This window comes from Symphodus melops (genome assembly GCF_947650265.1).
Source record: "Symphodus melops genome assembly, chromosome: 9".
Taxonomy (NCBI): Eukaryota; Metazoa; Chordata; class Actinopteri; order Labriformes; family Labridae; genus Symphodus; species Symphodus melops.
Genome location: NC_136699.1, coordinates 12,522,568 through 12,537,307, shown reverse-complemented (window position 1 = coordinate 12,537,307; position 14,740 = coordinate 12,522,568). Strand labels below are relative to the sequence as shown.

General features: G+C 44.3%; 2 protein-coding genes across 32 annotated transcripts in view; both read right to left on the bottom strand.

Annotated features, from left to right (window-relative positions):
• Positions 1-14,740, bottom strand: part of LOC306828998 (protocadherin gamma-A11-like) — a gene marked incomplete at its 5' end in the record, with an annotated part of 180,141 nt that overhangs the window by 10,937 nt on the left and 154,464 nt on the right. The window contains one exon of one of the 31 annotated variants that reach the window (XM_079351804.1): positions 8,463-11,164. The exons of 23 other annotated variants lie outside the window; for them this stretch is intronic. In XM_079351804.1, coding sequence (XP_079207930.1) covers positions 8,463-10,940 — 2,478 coding nt within the window. Of the gene's footprint in view, positions 1-1,185; positions 4,341-5,060; positions 8,420-8,462; positions 11,165-14,740 lie in introns of those variants that run through there. 7 more of the 31 variants (XM_079351784.1, XM_079351807.1, XM_079351785.1 and 4 more) reach the window with 7 other exon arrangements.
• On the bottom strand, positions 11,697-14,655 carry LOC306829010 (protocadherin gamma-C5-like). The gene has a single exon (XM_079351827.1). The coding sequence runs from the start codon at positions 14,276-14,278 to the stop codon at positions 11,807-11,809; it is 2,472 nt and encodes an 823-aa protein (XP_079207953.1). The 5' UTR covers positions 14,279-14,655; the 3' UTR covers positions 11,697-11,806.

Sequence of the window (14,740 nt, the reverse complement as noted above, 5' to 3'; positions counted from 1 at the left end):
AAGCCATCCTTCCTGTCCCTTTATCCATCCCTTGCTTTCTATTCCTCTGTTGTCCTCATTGCACACGTGTCACTAGAGCAGGGAGACAGATGGTGCCCTGCTGACCTCAGGGACAACCTAATTCAGCACACAGAGAGAGTTTCTACGCAATACAGAGGCATGAGGGCTCTTTTAGATACTAAACAGACGAAAGGTTAACCATACTGATGTTTGTGGAAGAAATATTTACCAAAAAAATTGAATGAATAATGAATGAATGAAGAGGACAAAAACTCCCCTACATTGACTCAGTTTTCTTGAGTGAATCAATTGTGTCAGCCATGTAATTATTATTTTGCTTGCTTTTTTTTAGTTTTCTTATTTAATGAACACAAACAGAGAAAAATAAATATCTTTTCTGAATTAAAAACACACAGCACAGCCTCCCTCATGTGATGTTCTGAGTCCTGGAACCAATCAACAAAGTTAAGAGGACAACAGGAAGACAAAGGTCAGGCCACTGACCCCTTGAATTCCTGTTTTTTTTTCAGCTACTGCTTTACTCTTTGACTCTTTCTCTCCACTCCTCTCACCATTTTGTTTCCTCAGCCTGTTTCCTCTCCTTTGCCCCACATCTCTCTTTAACTCTGCCATCTTCTTTCTTCCAGCCATTTCCTTTGCTAAAACTGCAGGACGAATTTTCATGTTTGTCTCCTCCCCTCCATCTGTTAGAACCTCTTCTGTTTCTCCCTTTCTTACTCATCCACTTATCCACCAATCAATGTTCTTGCAGCATGAATCTCTCTTCATTTCCTTCTTTTTTTAGCAGTTTCTTTCAGCCACTATAGTTTCTGGTAGTCAGAAATAGTAACACAATCCAAATCTTAGGGCCAGAATAAATATTAAGCTCTGAACTGTGAATTAGGACAAAACAGCTCGGATATATTTATCCTAACACTGAAAAGCAGCATCCTGCAAAAACAACAACGCTTTGAAAGGAAAAACTGCAACACTATGTGAAAGAAGACTTCTAGTTACAACTTATTAATTTTACTGTTACACACCATCATAACATTAACACTACATTTGAACAAGGTTATCTGAGATACTTGTTGCATTTATCAAGCCTGTATATGGATTTCTAAACACCCGTGTTTTGTGCATATTCCACCAATGCCATGCTTGCTCTTCCACTTAATCCCTCACCTCACAAGCTGAGTTCATGAGGTGCTTCCTGCTGAGTGTCATGTTGAGCGTGTTGTTTTGACTCAGCATGGGTGTCTTCATAAATACAAAGTCGCTCCGGCTGGATAGGGTGGAGTAGCAGGGCCTGTAGGTGCGTGTGTGGGGCTCCTGGGGGCCTCCCACCACCTCCATGTAGCGGATAGGTCCATCAGTATTGAGCTGCAGGTGCAGATCCTTGCTGGGTCTCTGATGGTAGCGACTGGACCTGTGGCGTCCGTAGCAGCAGCAGTCAGAATCTCCCAGCCCCGTGTCTTGGTGCTTCAGGCAGCGTACCATCAGGACAGCAAACGTGATGAAGGACACAGCTGACACACAAGCTAGAGAGATGATTAGATACAGGGTGATGTCTGACATCCCTGTTCGGTGGTAGAAGGGTGTGTGGCGAGGGCTAGCAGGAGCATCAATGGCGGAGCCCTTCTCATCCACAGTGACTGTAATGTTCACAGAGGTGGACTTAATTGGGTTGCCATTGTCTTGGATGATGATCATGATGTCATATGTTGAACCTATTTCCTCCTCAGCCCACTTGCGTGTTGTACGTAGCTCACCGCTGCGTGCCCCAATACGGAACATGCCAGCATTTGGACCAGGGGCAATGGTGTACAATAGCAATGCATTGTGCCCACTGTCTGCATCCACCCCTACAAGTTTATTTATGAGATGCCCTGGGCCAGCTGATGGGGCCACAGTGAGTTCTAATCTTTTGTCTTTTGGGTAGGAGGGGTATACAATCACTGGTGCATTGTCATTCACATCCACCACAAACACATGCACAGTGACGTTTGCTGTCCGAGGGGGCACCCCAGCATCCCGGGCCTGCACCTCAATGCGGAAAGCATTGAGTTGCTCATGATCCAGGGAGCGCATGCTGTAGATATGGCCATTCTCTGGGTTTATGTAGACGTAGGAAGAGATGGGGGAACCCTGGACCATGCTTGAAAGGATGGAGTAGGAGACGCGAGCATTGTCACCCAGGTCTGGATCAGTGGCTAAAACCGCAGCGATAGGGGCACTGGGAGCATTGTTCTCTGGCACATCCACAGAGTATGAAGGCTGAGAGAAGGTGGGGGCATTGTCATTGACATCAGAGAGCTTTACAACAAAGGTAGTTTGTGATGAAAGGGGAGGGGATCCAGCATCAGTGGCCTTGATGACCACTGTGTACTCAGGTACAGTCTCACGGTCCAGTTTTCCAGCAGTGATGAGGCTATAATGCATGCCAAAAGCTGAATTAAGTTTGAATGGCAGACCCGGTTGTACTGACAATGTAACCTTCCCATTCAACCCAGAGTCAAGGTCCCGGGCACTGATGAGGGCAATAACAGTTTCTGGTGCTGAATCCTCCCTGATAGGACTAGTCAATGACGTCAGTGTTACCTCTGGTGTGTTGTCATTCACATCAATGATGTCCACTATGACGTTACAGGAGCCCTCCATGGCAGGTGAGCCACCATCTCTGGCCTGCACTGTGATGTGATATTTAACACCCTTTTCATAATCCACGTCCCCCTTTACACGAATCTCCCCACTTTTAGAATCCACACGGAAAATGTTGAGAACGCGTTCCGGTGTGTATTTACTAAACAGGAAAGATATTTCTCCATTGTTTCCCGAATCCGCGTCTGACGCGTTCAGTTTAGTTACTAAAGTGCCCCGTACAACATTTTCTAATAACTTAACAGTCTTCACCGGCTCATCAAACACTGGCGCATTGTCATTTACATCCAGAATCTTAATGAGCAAAAGTGTCGAGCCAGATTTCTCCGGCTGACCCCCATCCACAGCCGTGAGCAACAGGCGAAACGAGGCCTGCGTCTCCCTGTCCAAATGTTTATCCACCACCAGCTCCGGAAACTTGCTGCCATCACTTTTAGTTTCCATATTCAAAATAAAAAAGTCATTTGGTGCAAGATGGTAAGTGCGTAACGAGTTGGTCCCAACATCTGGGTCGTGTGCGCTCTCCAGGCGAAACCTTGTGGCCGGCGCAGCCGCCTCGGATATCTCCAAAGAAATGTTGCTTGTTGAAAACTGCGGTGCATTATCGTTCACATCCAGAATGTCCACCACAACGCGCTGACTATCTAAAGGATCCTCCAAAACAATTTGAAGGTGTAGTGAACATGTTGAACTTAGTTCACACAGTTGCTCCCTGTCAATTTTTTGTTTAATAACTAAGTCGCCTGTCGCTTCCTTTACCTCAAAATACTGCGTTGTGGATTCAGAGACCACCCGTAACCTCCTCTGAACCATCCGCTGAGCAGTGAGACTCAAATCTTTCGCGATGTTTCCAACGACGGAGCCTGGGTTTAGTTCCTCCGATACAGAGTAGCTGAGCTGAGCGGACGTAGAGGAGACGCACGCCAGATAGAAGCAGAGCCTCCACAGCCTCCCTCCTCCGGAGCGCTTCCTCTGTCTGGAGTCCATTGTGCTGCGCTCCGAGGACCGGAGTATGGAAAAGTTTTCAAGTCCTACTTTCACCTTAGCGTATCCATAGTAAAGTTAAAACAAGGCTGTCGGACTCGATGGAAAACATTTACGTTTTAAAAACAGAGCAATGGGAAGTTTTGACGTGATCATGGCTGCGCTTTTTACGAGAAAACGAGACGAAAATCAAAGTATTTTCTGCCTTCAGTGAAACTCTCTTCTCTGTGTCCTCCGCCTCACCCCCCTCGTGGGCGGGGAAGTACCACAGAGGCCTTCCCTCTTATTGGAAGACAGGGCAGGGCCAGCTTTGTCACACAGAGCTCACACACTGACACTCAGTGAAAACTTTCAAGTCACTACTCTTCCACTGACAGGCTCCAACTCCACACTCACTCACTCACTCACACACTCAAAGTTTCAGAGAAAAGTCAAAGCGAAGAGACAGCAAGAGTAACATTTTACGGCTGACAAAAAAGTAAATGTAACACAATCTAAGGAATATTATATCATCATCTAAATACATCAGAATAAGTAAGTCACGTGCTATTCATGAGAAAATGTGGTCAAAACACAGAAACTCATTTGTTATTTAAAGCAATACTATTTGTATCCGCAGGGGGGCGGGATTTCCAATCAGGTTTCCTTCTACACTCAATCTTCAAACTGTTTTTTTTTTTTTACTTAGAAATAGGTTTCAATTAAAGGATTTCACGAATCTTTAAAAAAATAAACGATGCAAGCGATATACATGTCAAGGCAAACTTAAGTATTTTTACAGTATGTATAATTAGCCCCTGAAGATTACAAGATGTGTGACTATAAAATATAAATAAAACATTATTTTTATCGAAAGTCATTCACTGATAAACGTGTTGATTTTCTTATAGTCTATGTCTTAGATGACATAACTCACATTTTTAAAAACATAATTTAATTTTAGTAGATAACTGAATAGGCCTCAGTGGAAAACATACCTATAACATTAAATGTTCCCTGTCAAGGTTCCAACTAACAAAAACAACCCTGGATTGCGCAAGCGAACATAAAAAAAATGCCGTTATCATGAACAGAAAATTAAAAAGGAGCGAATAGTAAGTACAGAGTACATACATAAACAGTAGCACAGCCAGTCAGTGACAGTCAGCGTCACATCCATTCCAAATGTGTAATCCCGATTAAAGTGTGGTGTTGTTCTATTTGCAGAAACTTCATCTTACATTCAAGATAAACACGTTTTGACAATAAAGTCAAAAAGCCCACATTTATTGGCTGCCCATGACATAAAGTAGAACCATACCATTAAACAGTTTCTGATTACATGCAGCATAGTTCTTATTACTAGCTTTGCTATGGCTATAAAGGAAATGTAAACGTAAAAAGCTAATTGCAGGCCCGCTGTTTTATAGGCTCACCTGCTGGCTCTCAAAGGTCCAGGTGCTGTCGGGCAAAGACGCATCCAGGACACTGATGACCTCTTTAAAGTCAGTGGTGCTGCTGGGTTTAATCAGAGTGAAATCACTGTACTCTGACATGGGAGACATACAGGACCTGAAGGACTGACTCTGAGACAACATGTCTCCTCCCAGGACCTCCACGTACTTTATAGGTCCATCAGTGTTGAGCTGAATCTGCAGGTTTCTGTTGGGGTTCTTGTAATCGTCACAGTCACTCCGTCTCGTGCAGCAGCTCGCGCTGCTTCTGCTGCTCCTGATGCATTTCACCGCTAAGATGAGAAAAGTCACCAGAGACAGCACGGACACCGAGGCCAGAGAGAGGATCAAATAAAGGGTGATTCTGCCAGTTTTCTTGCTCGGCTCGGCCACTTTGTGTCGGAGGTCTAAGATGGGCTCATGGAGGCCGTCCTCCAGCAGGATGGACACCGTGACGGTTGCGGACTGGACCGGTTCCCCGTCGTCCTTGATCTCTATAAGCAGCCTCTGAGAGGAGTCGTCCTGCTCGGACACAGCGCGTTTAGTCCTCACCTCCCCTGTGTACAGATTGACAGTGAACAGAGAGGCGTCTGTGGCCTCCGAAACTGTGTAGGAGATCCACGCGTTGTGACCCGAGTCTGCGTCCACGGCCGTCACCTTGGTAACCAGGTGACCCGCTTTAGCCGAGCGAGGCATCCTCTGGTGAGATAGGGATCCCATGGCAGCAGAGGAGGGGTAAATAACAGCGGGGGCATTGTCGTTCTGGTCCAGGATAAAAACATGGACAGTGGCGTTGCTGCTGAGAGACGGAGAGCCCTGATCCTTTGCCTGAACCTGAATCTGAAACACCTTCAGTTTCTCATAGTCAAACGAGTGCATGCTGTAGATGCTACCGTTATCTGAGTTAATGTAAACATACGAGGACACAGAAACGTCCTGCACCTTTGAGTCCAGTATAGAGTAAGAGATTTTGGCGTTTTCACCAAAATCCAGGTCAGATGCTGATACTGAGTACAGGATAGAGCCTGGCACTCCATTCTCTTTTAAATACACATTATAGGAGGGCTGAGTGAATACAGGAGGGTTGTCATTCACATCAGTGATGATCACAGGTATAGTTTTCTTACTGGACAGAGGAGGAGAACCGGAATCAGTGGCTGTTATCTCAATATTATACACTGAGAAACTCTCCCTGTCTAAAGGACCACTGGTTACCAGTGCGTAATTATTGGAAAACGAGGGTTTCAGAGTAAAGGGAGAACCCTTAGGAAGTTGTAACATCACTTTACCATTATCACCGGAGTCAAGATCTCGGGCACGGATCAAGGCCACCACTGTGCCACTTGGTGCGTCCTCACGCACTGGCTTTGGTTGAGATGTGAGAACAATTTGAGGAGCGTTATCATTGAAATCAGTAATATCAACTTGCACGCGACAGTGGCCCTCCATTTCAGGACTGCCTTTGTCTTTTGCAATTACATCAATATCAAATGATTTGATAGTTTCATAGTCCAACTCCCCTTTCAGAGAGATTTCACCTGTTACGGGGTTAATATCGAACATTGACAATACAGAATCGGGTGTCCGAGAGCCAAACGAAAATTCAATTTCCCCATTCAGACCTTCATCTGCGTCCGTCGCATTGGGCTTTAAAACAAGGGTCCCCTTTAGGCTTTTTTCATCCAGAGTTACTTTATAAACGTTTTTCTCAAAGACAGGAAAATTATCATTTGAATCAAGTACACGAATAGTTATTTGTGATGTTCCAGATCTTATTGGATTACCACCGTCTAATGCTGTTAGTAAAAGTGTGTGGACAGCTTTTTTCTCTCGATCTAAGGGCTTCTCTAAAACAAGTTCAGGCACCGTCTTGCCTCCTTCAATTTCTTTAATTTTAAGGGAACAACACTCGTTTTTACTGAGAGTGTACGTTTTGAGTGAATTGCTTCCAACGTCAGGGTCCGTTGCGCTCTCCAAAAGAAAACGAGTGCCCACTAAAGCTAATTCGGCAATTTTCAAAGATAGCTCATTTGAAATGAAACGCGGAGAATTGTCATTGATATCTTTGATTTCCACCTCTATTCGGTGTAACTGCAGCGGGTCTTCGATAACCACTTGCAGAGGTAGAACACAGCTGGCGCTTTGTCCACATAAAGCCTCTCTGTCTAGTCTCTCATTCACCACCAGCTCGCCCTTCCCCGCATCCACACTGAAATACTGCTTACCAGCCTCAGAGTCGACACGCAGCCTACGGTCAAAAATCTCTGATAGTCTCAAATCGAGATCTTTGGCTAGATTTCCTACCACAGAGCCCTGTTTCAGCTCCTCCGGGATACTGTAACGAGTCTGTCCGTCTATTGTACTCCACAAGAGAAAGAAATGATGCCACCAAAGAGCATGCCATCTCCAGTCCCGGTATCCCATTGTCTTTGTCATTCCTGATTCAGTAAAATACATCACATCCAATCCACAAGAGCAAACAACGTGATGTCAAAATCCATATTCCCAAAACGTGATATATTCCGTAAAAAACATGCCTGTCTATCGTCCATAATGAAACTAAGATAACCAAATACTGAGAGAATATAGATCATACTCTCCTCCCGCTCTGAGCGTTGTGGTTTGGTGCTGAAGCTGCATGGGGGAGGGAGTAGATCTCTTTGTACAGTTCTAAATGCTATTGGTGCACAGCATCCACCTCTCATATCCAATGGGAGGAAGACTGAGCCTAAAGAGACAAACCACTGTGCACTGGCATTAAAGAGAACTGGAAAAAAAAATCCAGGAGATACTGGTCTTTATTTCCATGAGACATAAATATTGTCAAAATGTTGAAATACAAAAGGCTGTAATCAGAAATAAAACCAACTGTTGACATGCAATTCCTTCATGCAAATTCTGTTTTAAAGAATTATTGTTCTTCCGATTGCCATTTCTTCATATTAAATACATAAATGAATCCATTAAATTCTGAAAGCCTTTGCAAATACATTAAAGCATTTTTTTTTATTAAACTATGTGTTTTTGTTATCAATTTTACTCCATGAGTAAAGTCCATCACTATCAACCCATGAATGAGCTCTCTTGGTGCCTCATGCTCATGTGTCAAAGTCGCTGTCCATCCCTGTGGTGCTGAAACATTCATTTCGAAAATTTACTGAACATTCAACAGACTCTCCAGGTCAAATGAAAACGTTAGAGTTATCAAGAAAGTTAGCTGGTTAAATTTATATAGTATTTACTCTATTTTCAAATATATCCACTGATGATGCAACAATGTGTTCAGTAGTGAATAAAAAAACCCCCTGTTCTTAAGATTTCTTAATGTGGAAGCATTGGGTGAATAGTTCATACTAAACCATACTGTTTTTTCTCGCTGCTCACCTGCTGGCTCTCAAAGGTCCAGGTGCTGTCAGGTAGAGACGCATCCAGGACACTGATAACCTCTTTAAAGTCAGTGGTGCTGCTGGGTTTAATCAGAGTGAAATCACTGTACTCTGACATGGGAGACATACAGGACCTGAAGGACTGACTCTGAGACAACATGTCTCCTCCCAGGACCTCCACGTACTTTATAGGTCCATCAGTGTTGAGCTGAATCTGCAGGTTTCTGTTGGGGTTCTTGTAATCGTCACAGTCACTCCGTCTCGTGCAGCAGCTCGCGCTGCTTCTGCTGCTCCTGATGCATTTCACCGCTAAGATGAGAAAAGTCACCAGAGACAGCACGGACACCGAGGCCAGAGAGAGGATCAAATAAAGGGTGATTCTGCCGGTTTTCTTGCTGGGCTCGGCCACTTTGTGTCGGAGGTCTAAGATGGGCTCATGGAGGCCGTCCTCCAGCAGGATGGACACCGTGACGGTGGCGGACTGGACCGGTTCCCCGTCGTCCTTGATCTCTATAAGCAGCCTCTGAGAGGAGTCGTCCTGCTCGGACACAGCGCGTTTAGTCCTCACCTCCCCTGTGTACAGATTGACAGTGAACAGAGAGGCGTCTGTGGCCTCAGACACTTTGTAGGAGATCCACGCGTTGTGACCCGAGTCTGCGTCCACGGCCGTCACCTTGGTAACCAGGTGACCCGCTTTAGCCGAGCGAGGCATCCTCTGATGAGATAGGGAGCCCATGGCAGCGGAGGAGGGGTAAATAACAGCGGGGGCATTGTCGTTCTGGTCCAGGATAAAAACATGGACAGTGGCGTTGCTGCTGAGAGACGGAGAGCCCTGATCCTTTGCCTGAACCTGAATCTGAAACACCTTCACTTTCTCATAGTCAAACGAGTGCATGCTGTAGATGCTGCCGTTATCTGAGTTAATGTAAACATACGAGGACACAGAAACATCCTGCACCTTTGAGTCCAGTATAGAATAAGAGATTTTGGCGTTTTCACCAAAATCCAGGTCAGATGCTGATACCGAGTACAGGATAGAGCCTGGCACTCCATTCTCTTTTAAATACACATTATAGGAGGGCTGGGTGAATACAGGAGGGTTGTCATTCACATCAGTGATGATCACAGGTATAGTTTTCTTACTGGACAGTGGAGGAGAACCTGAATCAGTGGCTGTTATCTCAATATTATACTCTGAAAAATTCTCTCTGTCTAAAGGACCAGCGGTAACGAGAGCGTAATTATTAGAAAAGGAGGGCTTAAGAGTGAAAGGACCTTTACCTTTGGGTAATTGTAGTGTTACCTTACTGTTATTACCAGCGTCAAGATCCCGTGCTTTGAGTAAAGCCACCACTGTACCACGAGGCGCGTCTTCACTTACAGGACTGGGTTTTGATGTGAGTACTATTTCCGGAGTGTTATCATTGACATCTATTATATCTATCTGTAAACGACAGTGACCCTCCATTTCAGGAAAACCCTTGTCTTTAGCGGTTATTTCAATTTTGTAGGAAGTATCTCGTTCATAATCCAAATCTCCCTTTAAATATAATTCACCAGTTAATACATTAATTTCAAAAACTGATAAGATAGAGTCTGGTGTCCGTGATCCAAAAGAAAATTCAATTTCTTTGTTCGGACCCTCGTCTGCATCAGTGGCTGTAATTCTGATAATAGATGTGTGTTTTGGAGTATTCTCTTCCAACGAAACTTTGTATAGACTTTTTTCGAAAACTGGAAAATTGTCATTTACGTCAAGAACAATGATTGTTATTTGTGACGTACCAGACATGGCTGGATTTCCTCCGTCCAGTGCAGTCAAAAAAAGCTGATGAACCGCTTGTTTTTCACGGTCGAGAGGCTTCTCTAAGACTAACTCTGGGACTGTTTTACCGTCCTCAACCTCTTTCATTTTCAACGTAAAACAATCATTTTTAACTAACATGTAGGACTTAACAGAATTACTACCTACGTCAGCATCTTCTGCACTCTCCAGGGGAAAACGAGTTCCAACTGCTGCCGTTTCAGAGATTTTTAAGGAAAGTTCTTTTGTATTAAAAATAGGTGCGTTGTCATTTATATCTTTTATTTCTACTTCTATTCGGTGCAAATTTAGAGGGGATTCAAGAACAACCTGCAGAGGTAGAACACAGCTGGCGCTTTGTCCACATAAAGCCTCTCTGTCGAGTCTCTCATTCACCACCAGCTCGCCCTTCCCCGCATCCACATTGAAATACTGCTTACCAGCCTCAGAGTCAACACGCAGCCTACGGTCAAAAATCTCTGATAGTCTCAAATCGAGATCTTTTGCAAGATTTCCTACCACAGAGCCCTGTTTCAGCTCCTCCGGTATACTGTAACGAGTCTGTCCGTCTATTGTACTCCACAAGAGAAAGAAATGATGCCACCAAAGAGCATGCCATCTCCAGTCCCGGTATCCCATTGTCTTTGTCATTCCTGATTCAGTAAAATACATCACATCCAATCCACAAGAGCAAACAACGTGATGTCAAAATCCATATTCCCGAAACGTGATATATTCCGTAAAAACCATGCCTGTCTATCGTCCATAATGAAACTAAGATAACCAAATACTGAGAGAATATAGATCATACTCTCCTCCCGCTCTGAGCGTTGTGGTTTGGTGCTGAAGCTGCATGGGGGAGGGAGTAGATCTCTTTGTACAGTTCTAAATGCTATTGGTGCACAGTATCCACCTCTCATATCCAATGGGAGGACGACTGAGCCTACTTGTTAAAGAAACACAATCCATTGTACACTGGCATTAAATACAAGTGGAATATCGAGGACATGTTGGTTTATATTTTCCTTAGATGTAGATTTAAATTGTGTGTATATAGATATACACACATATTTATACACACACACGTCATATAATTAAAGGAAACAATACCAATAATTAAAGGATACAATACCTGTTAACATTAAATTTTACGATATATTGTCAATATTAATTATGAAAATGTATTAAATTGATATAATTACAATTTCCGAATACATTAAAACATAGATATTCTAATGCATTAATATCAAGTTTTTAATGAACATGCTTAGAGCACTCTTGACGCCTCATGCGTCAAGGGTCGCTGTCCATCCCTTTGGTGCTGAAACGTTCAGTCCGAAAAGTTGTTCTATATAAAAACACAATCATCAGGTCAAATAAACAGGTTTAAGAATTAAAAAAAATTGAAAATGTGTCCATTTATGACGCAAAGATATTTTGAGGGTGTGTTGAACAATCTTGTGAGGATTTTTTTTTTGTGTACAACCAAATGACTTTGGGTGAACAGTATTTCATAGAATACGGTGTGGATTCGTTTTTTACGAGTCTCTGCTCACCTGCTGGCTCTCAAAGGTCCAGGTGCTGTCAGGTAGAGACGCATCCAGGACACTGATGACCTCCTTAAAGTCAGTGGTGCTGCTGGGTTTAATCAGAGTGAAATCACTGTACTCTGACATGGGAGACATACAGGACCTGAAGGACTGACTCTGAGACAACATGTCTCCTCCCAGGACCTCCACGTACTTTATAGGTCCGTCAGTGTTGAGCTGAATCTGCAGGTTTCTGTTGGGGTTCTTGTAATCGTCACAGTCACTCCGTCTCGTGCAGCAACTCGCGCTGCTTCTGCTGCTCCTGATGCATTTCACCGCTAAGATGAGAAAAGTCATCAGAGACAGCACGGACACCGAGGCCAGAGAGAGGATCAAATAAAGGGTGATTCTGCCGGTTTTCTTGCTCGGCTCGGCCACTTTGTGTCGGAGGTCTAAGATGGGCTCATGGAGGCCGTCCTCCAGCAGGATGGACACCGTGACGGTTGCGGACTGGACCGGTTCCCCGTCGTCCTTGATCTCTATAAGCAGCCTCTGAGAGGAGTCGTCCTGCTCGGACACAGCGCGTTTAGTCCTCACCTCCCCTGTGTACAGATTGACAGTGAACAGAGAGGCGTCTGTGGCCTCAGACACTTTGTAGGAGATCCACGCGTTGTGGCCCGAGTCTGCGTCCACGGCCGTCACCTTGGTAACCAGGTGACCCGCTTTAGCCGAGCGAGGCATCCTCTGGTGAGAGAGGGAGCCCATGGCAGCGGAGGAGGGGTAAATAACAGCGGGGGCATTGTCGTTCTGGTCCAGGATAAAAACATGGACAGTGGCGTTGCTGCCGAGAGACGGAGAGCCCTGATCCTTTGCCTGAACCTGAATCTGAAACACCTTCAGTTTCTCATAGTCAAACGAGTGCATGCTGTAGATGCTGCCGTTATCTGAGTTAATGTAAACATATGAGGACACAGACACGTCCTGCACTTTAGAGTCCAGTATAGAGTAAGAGATTTTGGCGTTTTCACCAAAATCCAGGTCAGATGCTGATACAGAGTACAGGATAGAGCCTGGCACTCCATTCTCTTTTAAATACACATTATAGGAGGGCTGGGTGAATACAGGAGGGTTGTCATTCACATCAGTGATGCTGACATATATATTTTTCTTACTGGTCAGAGGAGGAGAACCTGAATCAGTGGCTGTTATCTCAATATTATACTCTGAGACACTCTCTCTGTTTAAAGGACCACTGGTAAGTAGCTCATAATTATTAGAAAACGATGGTTTCAGGGTGAAAGGGGCACCTTTAGGAAGCTGTAACGTCACTTTACTGTTACCAGCGGAGTCCAGGTCTTTTGCACTGATCAAAGCCACTACCGTGCCACTTGGTGCGTCCTCGCGCACAGGACTGGGTTTAGACGTAAGAACGATTTCTGGAGCATTATCATTAATGTCCTCTACGTCCACCTGAACACGACAATGTCCCTTCATTTCGGGAGTCCCGCTGTCTTTTGCAGTAACATCGATCAGGTAGGACTTTGAACTCTCATAGTCTAACGCTCCTCTTAAAACAATTTCTCCTGTCTTCTCGTTTATTTCAAATGTTGATAACACTAAGTCTGGAGTGCGAGAGCCAAAGGAATATTTTATGTCACCATTAAGACCCTCATCAGCATCCGTAGCTGTAAGTTTGATCACAAAGGTTCCTTTGGTACTGTTTTCCCTCAAAGAAACCTTGTACTCGTTTTCACTGAATACTGGAAAATTGTCATTAATATCAAGTACAGTGATTGTAATCTTGCAGGTCCCCGATTTGACCGGGTTTCCTCCATCTAATGCTGTTAACATCAGTAGATGCTGTGCGTTTTTTTCACGATCTAGTGGCTTCTCTAAAACTAATTCTGGGACAGTTCTACCATTTTTCGTGTCTTTGAGCTTCAGAGAAAAGTAATCGTTTTTGCTTAAAGAGTAAGTTTTCAAGGAATTGCTGCCAACATCAGGATCCTCTGCGCTCTCCAAAGGGAAACGGGTACCCACGGCTGCGGATTCAGCTATTTCTATAGATAATTCACTTGAAAGAAAACTAGGAGAATTATCATTTATGTCGCGTATATCCACTTCAATTCGATGTGACTGTAAAGGATTTTCAATTACAACCTGCAGAGGTAGAACACAGCTGGCGCTTTGTCCACACAAAGCCTCTCTGTCGAGTCTCTCATTCACCACCAGCTCGCCCTTCCCCGCATCCACATTGAAATATTGCTTACCAGCCTCAGAGGCGACACGCAGATTACGCTCAAAAATGTCTGATAGTCCCAAACCCAGATCTTTGGCTAGATTTCCTACCACAGAGCCCTGTTTCAGCTCCTCCGGGATACTGTAACGAGTCTGTCCGTCTATTGTACTCCACAAGAGAAAGAAATGATGCCACCAGAGCGCCTGCCATCTCCAGTCTTGGTATCCTATTGTCTTTGTCATCCTTTTTAGCTATAAAACAGTCATTCCAATCGAGAACGTGTTCGTAAAAATGTTGTAATTCCCCGTAGTAGGAAATGCCAGGATTGAAAAAAATCCACAGTTTAAGAGCATGTTTGTAAACCGTAATTATTATAACGACATCTTAAAAACACGAGCTCGGTGCTGTCTCTCTCCTCGAGCTCTTTCCATTCTAAGTGCGTTAAGGCTGCATGGGGGCAGGGACTCGATTGCTTTGTACACTTCTGATTCCTATTGGTGCACAGCATCTATATCCACCATCCAATGAGAAGTACACCGATCGACGCTCTTAAAGTGGCAGCATCTATTCTGTGTGTGAGCTTTCATGCTGGATGATAGTTACACGTACACTGAATATCAATAACTGTGAGAAAGAATGAGTCCATGACATACATATTAACATGGCAGCCTCTATACATTGGGAGCCTCGTATTTTGTTTTGTT